This window comes from Peromyscus californicus, unplaced genomic scaffold (genome assembly GCF_007827085.1).
Source record: "Peromyscus californicus insignis strain IS unplaced genomic scaffold, ASM782708v3 Scaffold_6__1_contigs__length_162567912, whole genome shotgun sequence".
Lineage (NCBI taxonomy): Eukaryota > Metazoa > Chordata > Mammalia > Rodentia > Cricetidae > Peromyscus > Peromyscus californicus.
The window spans coordinates 35071806-35087970 of NW_026294584.1; the positions used below are offsets into that span (position 1 = coordinate 35071806).

The 16165-nt window shown below is 42.0% G+C and overlaps 1 protein-coding gene across 3 annotated transcripts in view; it reads right to left on the bottom strand.

The window, feature by feature from the left end:
• The window catches only part of Tspan12 (tetraspanin 12), a 66043-nt gene extending 51246 nt beyond the window's left edge, over positions 1-14797 (bottom strand). The window contains exons 1-4 of one of the 3 annotated variants that reach the window (XM_052720444.1): positions 14506-14797; positions 13400-13532; positions 1957-2039; positions 988-1123 (exon numbers count right to left, since the gene is read on the bottom strand). In XM_052720444.1, coding sequence (XP_052576404.1) covers positions 988-1123; positions 1957-2039; positions 13400-13465 — 285 coding nt within the window. In that variant the 5' untranslated portion in view covers positions 13466-13532; positions 14506-14797. Of the gene's footprint in view, positions 1-987; positions 1124-1956; positions 2040-13399; positions 13533-13889; positions 13993-14505 lie in introns of those variants that run through there. The other 2 variants (XM_052720442.1, XM_052720443.1) reach the window with 2 other exon arrangements.
• Between the last annotated feature and the right edge of the window lie 1368 nt (positions 14798-16165).

Genomic DNA, 16165 nt, shown 5'->3' on the forward strand with positions numbered 1-16165 from the left:
GTTTGAATTGGCATGGATGGGAGCCTGGCAAGCATAGATTTGAGCAAGCTGGCTACGGTAAGCCCATCTGTGCTCGCTCCTCCCCGGCCCAGCATTCAGTGATGTCATCATGGTAACTTGAAGTCAGCCATGCTGGGAGTATTTGCCCTAAGGAAATTTTCTCAGTGCTAAAAAGTAGGTCTTTCATTCTGCCCAAAGCTCCAGTTCACCAGCAAACTACTCATTATAAAACCTACTACAAAGAAAGGAACAGAGCTGATGAATTAATCTTTCTGGAGTCTCTCATGGCCGCAATTTACGTGTTATCAGGCTCATTGCCTGATGGCATAGGAATGCCGCTTGCTTTCAGTATTCTTTTAGAAATGTACAGGTAAACTCTTTTAATTGACTCTCATTTTTAATTTTTAAAGTTTAGCAGTCTTTATTTATAAGATTAATTATAGAAGCTGAAGGAGTAAAATCAATTTAAGAATTGCTTTAGTACAACTCTTTCAGAGTTTAAAAAAAAAAAAGCAAAACATTTAGACTAAAGAAACCGAGACACTCTTATATCCACCAGACCATATAAGGCAGCATGGGGATTACGATATACCATCCATCTCATCTCACTACCTGAATTTCTAAACAGGGTAGCCAGGCGGGTTGTTAAAAAGAGAAAACTTCCATTATGACGTCTCAACTCTAGCCCTGAGGGTAGGAAGGTCTGTACCACCAAAAAAAAAAAAAAAAAAAAAAAAAATTATTTTCAAAAGAAAAGTGTCAAAACAGAGCAGAGTGCAATAATTAAATAGCATATGTTGTCTCCCTGCCTCATTATGCAAATATAGCAAATATTTGTACCAGTCATCTCTTTGGAAAGAAAGGTCCCTTCTGACAGGATGCTGAATATTGACTACCTCTTAGAGTTGATAATACAGTGATGGCTCATAACAATGCATTATCATGTGATGCTTTAAGTATAATAAAGAGGAGGTATAAACACTGTACCCATGCAAGAAGCAAGAGATTTCTCTTCACTGTTCCACAATATCCCAACATCCCCACGATGATAAGGAAACAGCAAACAGCAATCATGACAGGATGAACCACAGGGAAGTAAGTCAAGATGACCGCCTCTTCTACCCTAAAAGAGGAAGATCATATCACAAGATAAATAGAACATTATCAAAAAGATCAAAATGCTCCCCAGACCCAGACACTGAACAAATGCCACCATAAGCTGTGGTTCTGCAAATTAGCATCCTTCAAAAGCTAGTGACTTTTATTGCTTCGTTTACCTTTGCTTTAGTTTTATGGTGTTTTTATGTAGGCGTTAGTGTTTCTACCCCAACACATTTTAAATATAGGCTCCAAAGCACTAGCCTAAGGAAATCACATGAGGTCCCAACCAGGGGTATTACCCTCTACTTTGATCTTGGAATCTCTATAGCACTTTTATTCTCCCTGGTAACTAATCATTTTCTAATGTGAGGAAAACAGGAATGCCTAGGAAAATTGAGGTATAGTTTGCTAGGACATATGTAGTCATTAACCAGAGTCTGTGATAGTGACCGTAATGAAACTTTGCCATTACTCAGTGCCTATAAGCTCTGTTATATCAAGGACTTTTCAAAAAGGTTTCTTCTCACTTGATCCTTACCATGACTCAGAGTAGTATACATTACAGTCTCCACTCAGAGACCAGGATAAACCAGGCACCTTGTGCATTACTAATCACAGAACTGTCCATGTAAATGCATTGTTACCTGATGTCCTGCAGGACGAGTGGCATTCCTGAATGAGAATGTGAAAAAAAAAAAAGTGTAAATTCCAGCAAATAAGTTGCTGGTGCAGGAAAGGGTGTTCTTCAAGATGCTGTAGGAGAACTGTTCAATGAACAGGTCAGAGCAAAGATGTTTAAAAACTGGGATCTGGGGAGATCAAGTGAAAGAATTCAATAGGCAATAATAGACCTACCTTGTTTCTGCAGTTAAAGTCAAAACATTATTCAGGTAGTCCCTCATCCAAGCAGAAACAGCCAAGACACTGATGGACATTAACTAAGGAGAAGAAATAACAAACTTGTTACCAGAGATGTATGCAGCACTCACTTGAAGATTAACAACCTTAAACGAAGGGTTTGCTATATAATTTTCATGTTTTTCCTAATTACCTATTGGCTTTCTATTGAATCTTATTGACCATAAATATCTGAGCAGTCCATTTAGTCATCACACGTACATTAAATAGAATGCATGCAAACAGGATACAGACAAGTGAACTCTTAAGTGGGTGGCTTCAAGTTCAGTGAAGAAACTTCCTAAGAACAATTCAACTTCTAAATGTATAAGATGAACCTAAAGCTCTCATTCTTAAACACAATGGAGCAATTAAATATGGCTACTGAACAATTAAATATTGTCAAAAGGATCACAGGGGCCACCACAAAAGAGCTTCTATTGACTAAAACCCAAACAAAGTGGACATTAGAATGATAGTAATAGCAATAAATGCAATGATTTGAAAGACCGCTATGTTCCAAAATCAATGGTGATCATTATAGTGTGATAGACACTCAAATCACTATTCAGAAAAAATGACATGAACCTCTTGTTTATTTTTATTCTATTTTTCTTATACGAAGCAAAGGCAGAACCAAAGACTGGGTGAGATTTTTAATAGTGGAATTGCTAGTCATGCATGCAGCCATTATACACAGTGACACCATTTAACAACTTCTCATGAAATACTGGAGCTATACAGGAAATTCTTCAATGCCGGACAAAATTGGCAGATCAGACATTCTCAGTCTCATCTGTACTTTAGAGTCACCCAGGACTCAAACGTTTCCTGAGCCCACAGTAGACCAGCCCCTGGAGCAGGAACAAAGCATCATCAGTATGACAGTTTCACAGTCATTCCAATTCATTTGCAGGGCTGAGGACCACTGCAGCAATGAAAGGCTGAGAGAGGTATGGAGAATGAGAAGACCAGACTGCAGGTACCAGACCCAACTGACCCATCTAGTTCAATAAGAGAGACAATCAGACACTGTAGGTCTCGTGAGCTGAGCAACCAGCAGTACCAAAATATATATAATGTATTTTTATCAAAGTGTCAATCTTGAACCCAATTAAGCATCAACTGTATCAGTATATGGGAACAAACTACAAGGTAGAGATTTAACCACCACTGCTAGGATACAGTAAATAAAATCAAGAACATGAAATTATTTCACAAGACAAACAAGATTGTTTCTTCTTCAGTTTAAAAAGTAGACAGTGAAATATAAATTTAAAAAGAAAGAAAAGCTGTTAAATATTAAAAGAAGTTCAAGAGATTGCCTAATGCAGTATGTTAGTCTGCTTTGAACTCTGATTCCAACAAATCAATTGCAAAGACATTTACAGACAACAGGTGAAATTTTAACATTGATTAGATATTTAAAAATACTAAGAACTTAGCCTGGTGGTGGTGGCACACGCCTTTAATCCCAGCACTCGGGAGGCAGAGCCAGGCAGATCTCTGTGAGTTCGAGGCCAGCCTGGGCTACCGAGTGAGTTCCAGAAAAGGCACAAAGCTACACAGAGGAACCCTGTCTCGAAAAAACAAAAACAAACAAACAAAACAAAACTAAGAACTTGACTATTCTTTTAGGTCTGAATACAAATTCGCTTTATTTTTAAAGGTCCCTTACTTTCTAGAGATCTATTGTAAATTGTGGATGAAATTTAACTATGACTGAGAGGCAGTAATAAAGAACCATGTCCCGCGGGTAAGGTTAGCTGAAAGTTGAGCAGGGTGTGTTGGCATCTACTGACATTCAGCAATGAGGAAATAGGGGTTAATTATAGCCCTTTCAAGTTGAAATGTGTTTTAAAATTGTCATAACTCAAAAATGCAAGAAAGAAAAACTACCTAAAACATGTTGGTAATGATTCTGCCTGGAAACCTTTGTTAAAAAGGGAAAGTTGGCTCCTGAGTTCTGAAGATTTCCCTATTTTTATCTGAAGTCTTTTCAAAATGTGTCTTTGTTTTCTTAAGCATAGCATACCATTCAAGAAATTTTACTTAACTGGATTTTTAACATGTCTGGCATTTTGATGAACATCTGTCATTTCAGAGTTAATGCTGAAGGGATAGTCATCTAAGATGATAATGACTCTGAGCTGATGCACACACTGACCTTGAGACAGGCTCTCTAGACAAAGCTTCCAAGGAGCTCACGTCCTCCCAGCCATGAAGAATGGCTCTGCTGGGAAGCCAGTGGATGAATTCACTATCCCATCACTTGTTTACAAAACTGTATTACACACCTTTCATTTCACATCTACTTGGCGATATGTGGGTTTTTAGCTTGTAAATGTCACAGGGTTAGGATATTTCATTCTTTTAAATTATTTTGCAGCTATAAAGAACCCTTTTATTGCTCTCCAAAGTAAGAAATGATCTTTGTATCTCCATCCTTGAATGGCTTTCTTTTTTCTTTTTAATCATTTTGAGAATTTCCTACACGAGTATAATGTGTTTTAATCATATCACCCACCCCTTCTTCTCACCCATCCAACTCATCCTTGTGTTTCTTAGTCCATTTTCAACATTACAGTCCTGAGTCTTCACTATGTAAAATTGATTAACAGTGGTTGTCACTAGACACAGTTCTTCCACTTATAGAAAAAAAAGGAGAGAAAGAAAGAAAGAGAAAAAAGAAACTCATTTCTTTTGAACTGTATGTTTCAAGACATTTATTAAAAGGCAGAGTGAATAAAGCCTTGGCTTTGAAGTCATTATTCCATTCAAAGAATATACATTGATCTTGGCCAAGTATTGTGCTAGAGACACACTAATGAGAAGAAACTGATACTATCTCTATGATGCAATGAACTAAGGGAAGAGAACACACACTACCAACTCATCGGAGGTGTGAATGGACAACTGCAAACTGTACTAAGTGCAAGAAGAAAAAAAAAACTACATGATGCTTTAACGACTCCTAATCCACAGGGTCAAAGGGGTTTCTCTAGGGTAGCTGAGATCTGTAGAGCAGTGTCAAGTTAATTAGGAAGGAAAAGGATAAAAAGAACTTTCCAGTCAAAGAGAAGAGCATAGGTTCCAGAGTGCAAGGCCGAATGATATGTTCAGGAAAGGGAAATTGCTCCTGGTGGGAATGCACAAGCAGGCAGGAGTCAAGTATTAGCCTTCAAAGACACCTGAAAGGTGTGTGTCCTTGAGCATGATGACAATGGGAAGCCACTGAACTCTGAACTCCAAGTAGGAACCCCAGTTCCATACCTTTTCAGCTGATAACTTTTGGTATGACTTTTTTTTTTTTTTTTTCGATTTTTCGAGACAGGGTTTCTCTGTGTAGCTTTGCGCCTTTCCTGGAACTCACTTGGTAGTCCAGGCTGGCCTCGAACTCATAGAGATCCTCCTGGCTCTGCCTCCCGAGTGCTGGGATTAAAGGCGTGCGCCACCACCGCCCGGCTTGGTATGACATTTAATCTTTCCTTAGTCTTAAGTTTTTTTCACTTTTACAGCATCATTAAAAAAAATCTGCTTTAAGGAAGATTCTTTTGATGAAATGGGCCCAAATATATTATCTATTATTATCACATATCACTTTTGACCTAAGAGTTTCTCTTAATCTTTCTCAATGTAAGAGTCTAGACTATTCCCAAATCAGTTCAGAAATGGAATTACGGGATATGTTAAGTCTACCAAGTGGACAGCACAGAGGGCCACTGGATGGCCATTCTCAATCTTAGCATGTCTAAAGCTGATCTCAGCTCCGCTAGCTCTTTTGTGCCCGTCACGCTGTTTACAAGCCTAGTGAATGGAGTAATGAACCCTTCAATCACATCAACTGGCAACTTGGCAGACAGCCTGAGCCTCTCCTTCCTCGCTGGACATTTAATTAGTTTTGAATTTTTCGCATGGTTCCTGAGAGGTGTCTGGCAAATCCCTCCCCATCTCCTGCTGCTTCAGGCTAGTTCAAGCCTCCATCCTTTCTTGACAGGATGTAGCAATCATCTTCATAAGATGTATCTCCAGCTCATAGACGCCTATTCCACAATGCAGGATCAAGAATGCTTCAGAACATAGCTGTCCCTACGCTATTCCCCAACTCCTACTGCCTCTTCCCTCATCTCCCTCCTAGAGAATAAAGTTTAAATGCCTTGCAGAGGTCACACAAGGCCCTCCTACTCACTCCGTAATCTAGTTCTTCAATCCTGTTTGCTGCCAGCTCCTTCCCATAGTTGAACAATGATGGAAGTCCTTGCAAAGGGCACCGTGCACACCTCCCAGTGTTCCATGTCTGCTTTTGCAGTTGCCTCTGCCCCGCCCCGGCCTTCCAGTCCTCAGAAGCAAAGTAACCTCCACGTCTCCTTGAACACTAGTCCAAACATCTGTCAGAGTGGAAAGACTGTCTCCAGCCTCCCTCTGTACCCACAGCACTCTGAATGCTCTCCCCACAGTCCTTGGGGGAGCCTCGATCTTATTTTCTGTTTTACCTACCCATCTGAAGAGTACTCACTCAGTAGTAGGGCCTAATACCAGTTAGGTGAGTGAACGGGAAAAGAATTAAACTGAATGGAAATGTTTTCTGCTTTCTAAGCAAGATGAGTATTAGAGATCTTTAACAAAATTAGATGCTTTAACAGAACAAAACTTCACGTGCTAGAAATTTTTTGTAGGGAGATGCTGGCCGAATGACCATGAAATGATTTACAACGCAGGTTAGAAACTAGTATAGGAGTGCTTTAAACTGTAAACTTTGGAGAGATGGCTCAGAGGTTAAGAGCACTGACTGCTCTTCCAGAGGTCCTGAGTTCAATTCCCAGCAACCACATGGTGGCTCACAACCACCTTGAATGAGATCTGGTGCCCTCTTCTGGCCTGTAGTCACATATGCTGTATACATAATAAATAAATGAATTTAAAAAAAAAAAACTGTAAACTTTACATTCTCCCACGTGTCACTGTGTATGCGGACAGGTGTCTAGCAAACACCGCAGCGGTGTCTGGAACACTGGTCAAAATAAATATCAACACAAAGCCTTCTGCCACAGTAAGCAAGCACCTTTGAAAACAAATGGCATAAAGGCCTAAAAACAACCTCATCCTGAGAGAGTGATTTCACCCACTGAGGCTCAGAAAGTGGCAACAGAAGGCACAAACGGAACATGGCTACACCGAGGAACTAAACCCAAATGAGACGGAATCATTTCACTAAGTCATCCTGACATTATGTAACCCAGAAGTGTAACTTACAGGAGCAACATTTTCTAAGTTGTGTTATGAAGCATATATCTATAGTTTGCACAAACTAGGCCACTGCCAAACACAAAGCTTTGAAATTCTTCAACTGTTTTCATAAATCATAGAACATGGCAGAGGTAAAGATTCTCTTCAAGAATGATAACTGTCTCGAGCTACCTTCCTGAGCTTTTCCTTTGTGTGTCAGCTCTGTTAGCAAGGACAGAATGTCAGCGAGGTCTAGATCTTAGCTCTCCTGTCTCCACAAAGAGCACGCAGACAAAGAACCCAGGCTTTTGGAAGCTCCATCTACTCATCTTGTAAATGCTGAACTGAAGCAAGAGCATTGCTTCTTCAAAAAATGACTTTTTATTTACTGAAAAGTAAAATAAATTCTTGCTGGTTTGGAGGCTGAAGCTACATGTTCCCATGATACCTCCGCCCCTGCCCTGCGTGCCTTCCCAGCTTCCCTTGTTGGAGTGGGTGACAGAAGAGAAGAGTACAAACGATGAAACTATTTGTCAACATCTTGAAAGAACAGACAATGTTAATAATGGCCAGAGAAGATTGAGAAATTACTCACGGGCATCATTTAAGCACAGGCTGCATTAATCAGTGGTGGCAATCAATAGCACCCAGAATAACAGTTCGGAATGAGAGTTTTCATACATCTCTCCCTACATAGGATGAGTTTCATCCCCTGGACCAGAGAGACTCACTTTTAAGTCTCCAATGTGCTGGTATAATTAGTGGAGGCATCATCTCCATTCTCAAAATCACACTGGTTTACAAGAGAATGAATATGGTCATGAAAGGAAGGTAGAATGTTTCATTCGGCACTACAGTTTCAGCCAGCTGCAGTCAACTCCACTGTCCCAGCGTGCTAGCTTAGGGTTATTCCTTGAGTGATGTTGGTAGGATGGGTGAGGAACCAATGTTCCTCTCTCCAGTGGGAGTGGATGTAATCCAGAACCTACCATCTACTCCACAGAAGCATTCCGTGAGGTACACAGGGACTCAAGCCTGTGACAGCTGAAACATACTGTATTTTTAAAATACTATTTTTGCCTTGATTAATTTTTTTTCATGGTGGAAAATTATTTTTAAGAAAGCTCAAAAAAAATCACATGGCTTTTCATCACCATTTATGAAGAGTTTTTTTTTTTTTTTTTTTTTTGTTTTTTTTTTGTTTTGTTTTGTTTTTTTGTTTTTCGAGACAGGGTTTCTCTGTGTAGCTTTGCGCCTTTCCTGGAACTCACTTTGGAGACCAGGCTGGCCTCGAACTCACAGAGATCCGCCTGGCTCTGCCTCCCGAGTGCTGGGATTAAAGGCGTGCGCCACAAAGCCCTTGAATGCCATTCATAGTATGAAGTTAAGAGTATCAATTTTAAAAGTATTTTAATATGACAAAATAACTATTTTTTTGGAGATAAACTCCCACTTGCCCAGAGTGTAACTTTTTAAGGAGTGCATAGTAGAAAAGCAGCTCACTACAGATGCTAATGTCCAGAGAACACAATGAGAATTCCTCCCCCACCTGCTGATTCTTCATCTATCCCCAGCCCATCCCTAAACCATGAACACGATTTCCTGTTCACTTTTTAGTCATTCTAGGTCTCTTTTCATGTTTACTCAGGGAAAGTCCACTCTGAGTATCTTTTAAAATGGTAAGTAAACACCAACGACACTCATATGAAAAGTGAAATGGGAGTTGAACATTGCAGAAAGGGTAGCACGCTTTTAGAAAATTAAAAACAAATACACATTTTGTGAAATACAAAGTGTTTTCCATTTTCACAAACTTTAAAAAAAATCACACTTATTTCTCTTTATAATAACAGACACATATCACCTAAGAATAATGCCCATATCAGAAAGCTATAGAAGTCATTTTTAAAACAGAAGAAATCTTTCAGTCCTTTAAATAATGTGTCCTTTGAACAGGAAGTGTGTGATGCTTCAGATAAAAATAATCTCCATCCTTTCAGCATCTTGGGCAGCAAGAAGCATCATCTCCAGAGAGCTCTCAGCAGCAGAGATCCAGTATCAAGCACTCCCTGTGTGCGGCTCCCCACACAGCTACACAGCACCCATGAAACACTAGGCACCAGAGTCTATCCTTTGTCCCTCGGCAACCACAGCAGGGTCGAGCTTCTTCATAAGGCGGAAGACACTCAACAGACAGCAGGACAGAGTGACAGCTCCTCGGGAATGAAGAGAACACAGAGCACTGGGGTCTGAGGACCTGTGGATTGCTTCCTCTTAGACACATCGACACCTCGTACCTATGAAAGTTAACACTCAAGATCTATGCTTTTCCTTAAAGATTTTTCAATTCTGAGAATAGCAAAACAAAAATTATATAGGTTGTCTATGTTTTCTCAATTAAGATGTATTATTCTCTTCTGTGGAAAAAACAAAACAAAAAAAAACCTCACTGTGGGGAAAAGGGGATTGAGTGTCAATACAATACATAAAAGGTACGAGTTTGTCAATTTAAAATGTGAAGTGGTGAGCCGGGCGGCAGTGGCACACACCTTTAATCCCAGGACCCTGGAGGCAGAGCCAGGCGGATCTCTGTAAGTTCAGGGCCAGCCTGGTGTACACAGGACAGGCACCAAAACTACACAGAGAAACCCTGTCTCGAAAAAAAAAAAAAAAAGAAGCATAGAAGGTTCTACTTTGGAGCCCTATGAGTAACAAGGGAAGTTGTGCCAATTTGCAAATGAGAGAGAGAGAGAGAGTAACAATCCCCTCTCTGTAGTCAGAATGTGAAGTCTGATTTAGGAAATGGGATGTAGATATCGCATTCGTTTGCCCTACTTCTAATACCAAAGATAACTAAGGGAATGGCTCAGACCAATTATATGACAGAGAAACTTCATTAACATGTTGAGAGCCAGGGGCGTAACTCAGTGACAGAGTACTTGCCTTGCATGTCCAAGGCCCTCATTTCAATTCCAGCACACACACACACACACACACACACACACACACACACACACACACACACACACACACACACCTGTGCGCAAGGGCACACAGAGAAGCTGAGCCTGAAGTTTAGCAGCATGCTCTGGTGACTTTCATGTACTTTATGGACTGAGAGGCCAGCTCTAGAGGTCTTGGAATGAGCAGGTGGACAGCCAATCCTTCCCACTGAGGAGGTTTACTTGACATCACTGAAAATACATTCAGCATGGGTCCCAGCAGTATAGCTTTTCTACATAGGGATAAATAAACAAAGTTGGACCTGGACTTCCTGTTCTGATGCTTCCTAGCAAGTACTGCTTTATCTTAAAAAAAGAAGAAGAAGAAGAAGAAGAAGAAGAAGAAGAAGAAGAAGAAGAAGAAGAAGAAGAAGAAGAAGAAGAAGAAGAAGTAGAAAGAAAGCCTGTGTGTGGAGCAGTGAGGAAAATTAGAAGGTGCAAACCCAGGGACAGGCCCAGAAAAGGGGTTGAAAACACTAGCAGACCCACAAACACATCACACACACACACACACACACACACACACACACACACACACTTTTTTTTAAATCTTAAATTCTATATAGAAAAAGAAACCTTAACCAAGACAAAAGGTGTTGGCACTATAAAAGAACACATACCCATCTACAGAATATTTGTATTAAAAAAAAGCTATAAAGATGTGTTTCACTACAGGTGGTAATTCTTGCAGGCATTGGGAGAGGTCAAAGGTAAAGTAATAGTAACATAATACTTTCCATTTTCAGATTGTCCGATATTGAAAAGCACAGTATTCCTAACAAAACGGCAACAAGATACTTTGTTACAAACAATAAGATATGTTGATGACTTTACTTCTAAGCTATAGAATGCCGAAACAAGGTTACTAGATCAAAAGCACAGTGGTGGTGGTGGTGGGGGGGGCAGCGGTTCTCACCAGGACAATAATAATTACCACTCCTGCTACCAGGAATAGTATCAATCCACTTCCTGTTTGTCTCCTTGAGGAGATTAGCAAGATTGTGGTAACCGTGCTGGCCACACAGTTCCTAAGCAGACAGCACCATGTGCCACTGTTCTGAATGCTCAGCACACCCCTAAAACTACAGGAGCCGGTTTACCTATTTTAAAGACGAGAAAACCAAGGCACTAAATTTACGTAGCAAATACATGCTAACCACATAGGAGCTACTTTGTAGTTTCGTATTTTACAGACGTTAACTACACTTTTGTCTTTGTGTGACTGCTGTCCTCACATGTATTCTGGTATAAGCAATCTCATGTCTATGACAATTATAAAAATAATGAAATGAAAAATCATGAACATACATGAAAATGAATAGATACGTGTGGATAGCAATAAGTAATGGTACTTCTGTCTAAAACAAATTAAAACGCAGGGGAAAACATGCTGGATTGTTACAGAGGAGATATTGGAGGGGAGAGAGGAGGGCTGGAGACAGAGCAGGTAACAATCTAGATAAACACGCAAATCATAACACTCATACTTTCACAGTCAGAAAGTTGAAGGACAGGCTAACAGTAAAAGAATAACACTTAGCAGTCCCTGGCAGCAGGAAGGGGCCTGCAAATGATTAAGTGGGGGTGGTTTAAAGCAAATTTCATTATTCAGAAGAGTAATACCTTTGCAGAATGATTTGGGTATTTTCCCCAATGGAAGAAAAAATTAAGAAATTCCCCCAAACGCTTTATTTTTTTTAATTGAACAACAAACAAGAGATCTTGTTAGTAAGGAGGTTCAGAGGTGAGTAGGGGCTACGTGTTAAAGGCACCGTCTAGGTGCCAGCGAGCTTAGCCCTGTCCCTGGCACCACCATTGGAATAGCTGACCTCTGACATGCCATTTCACTGGCTCTCAATTTCCTGATTTACAAAGAAAGGAAGTTCAACAGGCCTTCCATAAAGGTTCCTTTAGTGAGAAACTGCGACGGTAACAAATCTGTCACTAGAAAGCATAATGTAGGCAAGTCAAAACCCAGCAATAGGAGTAACAATACACATTTTACAGAGTTCAGAGTCTTAATACTTGATAGCTAAATCAGTAATTTAATGACCCACTTTAAAATATGTCCTTTTAGAACTGAAAAGTACAGTAAGATCAATTAGTGATTTTTCCATTTCCAAATGCCAGATGTAACTACTCGATGCTTTAATTTTCATATTGACTTTTTAAAAGTTGTCATTTTGGATATGGTTCAGATGACTTATTAACGACTTAATTTGTCATCTTAGAATGGTGTCAATCCTAAAGGAGCAATTTAACAAAAACGCCATCCTCTAGAGACCTGATATAATAGCTGTCAGGAAATAAGGGGGCTGGCCAATGCTAGGCAGACAGAGAAATAAACTGCACACTAAAATTTCCAGCAGGAAATGTTGAATATAAATTACCGAAAGGAAACGAAAGTGGCAAAAGAGAATTTGCTGAAGCATGACAGCCTTCTGAAGTAGCGTTCACAGTTTTAATATTTACATTTTTCTAAGCATTATAAATAATACAGTATCAACACTTTATGAAAGCATGAAGTGTCACTAACTCATGCAGCATAATTTCCATGGGCCTGTTAAACTTCATGTATTTTGTTTCCTTAAATGGCTGTGTCTTTTTTTTCCTCAAAAGCATACATAAAATTCCTCAAACATCCCAACTTAGAAATAGTTATGTGAAAACCACCTTTTAGACTGTATGGAATTCCCTTTAAAAACCTATTCAGACTTCTGATAGGATCTCTAGGTATGAATCCTTCTAAAGACATATTAAGACCGTTTGCCCCAACCAATTTTTATAGGCTCAGAGTTATGACGTAAAGAAAAAATGCAAGGCTTGCACAGTTATCTAAAAGTCCTGCAAACTAGCGGTTCCCGAGTAGTATGTCATAATTATCTTATCTACCAGGACAAGCACGTGCATTTATTTATATCCTTAGATTAGCTTCAAGTCTAACGTTATTGGCACTTGTATACAGGAGCGAACTTTTTTTCTAATTGCAGATGGAACTTGAGCTAGATCAAAGGCATTTTAAGAAGGTCAAATTTTCCTTCTCTGAAAAACAGAGGATGTGATCTCACGTCGTTAATTAATGCTGAGCCATGGCCCTTGGCGCCTTCTCTGGTGGTGCAGAAAACCAGGTCCAGCCATGCTCACCTGCTGGGATGGTGGAACTGTAGACTTACCCAAAAGAGCAGGTTGAGGGCGTAGAGCAAACAGCGCAAACACTTCACGGAATCTTCTCTGGCCATTTTGACTCTCTGGAGGGAGAAGCCCCATTCTTTCACCACATCCTACCAGGGCAGGCAAAGCCGCGATCTGCAGGGGCGGGTACAACAGAGAACTAACTTCACAGCAAGTGCGCCCCTCTGCCAGCCTAGTGTTCTGCTGGCCCTCGGATGGGTCCCCAAGATCCCCAAGCCTAGTTTATTCGAGACATCGTCTCATCAAAACTCATTTGTTAGAGTCATAAAGGGAACAAAACTCCCAAAAGTTCTAACGTGGCTTCAGATAACACCTGCTGCCAAGAGAAAAGGCTGACTCTCGGGATGAATGGAGGTGTACAGTATACCGGTTCCCAGGGGACCTGCGGCGCGGCCTCCTGCATTCTGATGAGACTTTCTTTGCTCCCTCCCAGGGGACTGTTTGTTCGCAACTGTCCTAAAGGTTACAAACCTTTAAGTCTCTGGAGATGCCACAGGCTCTACTGCTACCCTCACTCACACACACACACACACACACACACACACACACACACACACACACACACACACACACACACACACACACACACAGTGAAGCGGAGCACACAAGTGCCCTTCTCAACAGGACAATTCCTGAGTTTCCAGCTCCGCGCTCCCCGCCCCACCACCAGGTCGCACAGCCCGGGGTGTGAACTCGGGGGACCACAGGGGGCGCAGCGCGGAACTAGGATTCCGCCCCGGGACTAGGGTTCCTTTGGGAGAATGTGAGAAACACTGTTTGTCGTCCGGGAATAATGGATGAGCCCGGGGCGGGGTGGCGGGGTGGCGGGGAGGGGACTTTGGGGAATCAGGGAGGGTGCCAGTTGTGCCCACTCCGGGCAGGTCATTAACCCACCCCGCAACCTCGGGGCCCTGCACGCCGCCGCGACCCTGAGGTCCCAGCCGCCCGCAGAGCACAAAGCCCGCGCGGTCAGGCAAAGCCACCGCGGCCGCGCGCCCCCGGCAGGTCGCACCGTGCAGCGCAGAAGCCACTCCGGCGGGCTGCGGGGAGCGCGGGCAGGAGAGATGCAGGACTTGTGGCCACCCACCTTCCGAGCCGCGCTCCCGCCGGGGGACAGTCGGGTACACACGGCGGACACTCATCCGGGCAGAGACGCTCCTCCCGGAGAGCCAAAGGGCGGCATTGGCTCCAGCAGCAGACGCTTCCTTGTCTTACTCTCCCCAGCCGTCGCCGTCGCTGACTCCTGGGAAAAAGAAAAAGGAAAAAAAAAAAAAAAAAAGTGCCGGGCAGCAGTCGCTGGAAAGTCTCTGCTAAGCCACCTCCCAACACCGCTGTCCCTCCCAAGTCCTCGCCAAGTCCGGACAAGGCAGCCGCGGCAGCCAGGGCCAGCTGCACAAACTCTCAGCGCATGCTCGGCCGCTGGCTGCCGGGTTGGGTCCTAGTGGGTGTTTCTTGTCCCTCTCACCCAGAGTGACACCCCAGAGGGATTCTTCAACTCTGCGAAATAGAATGCCAAAGAGATAAAAAACCTGCAAGGCCGGGAGGAGTCCTCGCAGCAAATCCCTTTAAAATGGAGGCGTCGTCTCCGGAATGGAGGTTGAGTTATAAGCATAAGGAAACAGGCTTTTATTATATGAAAATATTTGTGTTTGAGAAGGGGGGCCACGGGTGGCCCAACCCAATTCCTGCAATGAGAGACCAGTTTTCACACCCTTTATGGAGCCTCCTCCTGTGACTTGTCATTAACATGGTGCCCTGTGATCCTTATTGATTTGTGGCACTCCCCAATCAAAAATAAGTAAATAAATAAATATATAGAACAATAGTTCTGCCCCACTCCAGTCCACTAACATTTGCAAAATCATCAATGTATCCCTATCCAGGCTTAGATTTCAGACAGGGAAAAGAACAAGCTAATTCTTTCACAAGTAATTTAAACTTTTCCAAATTTCTCTCGATCTGGTTGTGTTGACTAAGTTCTAAGTGGTGATGTATCTCAAAATGCACACAGGGCGGTGAGTCTTCGGAAAACCACCCTGTTTTTTAAACTAGAAATTCAGGAAGTATCACGATAACCACAAAGCATCTCTGCAAAACTAGCTTCTATTTCAGAAGTAAGAAATTTCACACTAAAAAAATTAAATTGCTGGATCATGTTGCTCCCCCAAAGAGATTGTGTTTTATCCCTCACAACAGTAGACATTGCTGTGATCATTTGTTCCCACATCTAACAGCAAATAAAAACTAATAAATGTCAGTTACCTGAGACCCAAACATCTTTGAGGGAAACTAATAACTGGAGCCCTCGGTACAGTGTGCAGCTGTAGTCTGTGTCCATCATCACCTGTCTGCTGGGTGACCAAAGCGACAGGGAGACATGGTCTGAATTGGTTGGAACTGAGGTCAACACCGTGAGACAATGTGGATGCCCAGGGCTAAGCTTTTAACATTCTTCCTAAGCAGATCATAAGAGAGCCAGCCCTAAAAGGCATACAAGAAGTACAGCCATCCACACAAACTGCCAAGGGAAGCATCCATCAGATGACTCCCACCCCAGGAACACAGTGACTTCTGGAATTGTGGGAGGAGCTAAGGAAAACGCTTTTATCCTCTATCGGCTGCGTGTTCGCAAGTGAAGGCAGCTGCCTGCTTCACAAGGAAGGCAAATGAGACAAACCACCATCCAAATGCTGTTAGTACCACACACTTCCTGAGAGATGTAAAAATTTCCCCATAGAGGGGAGGCT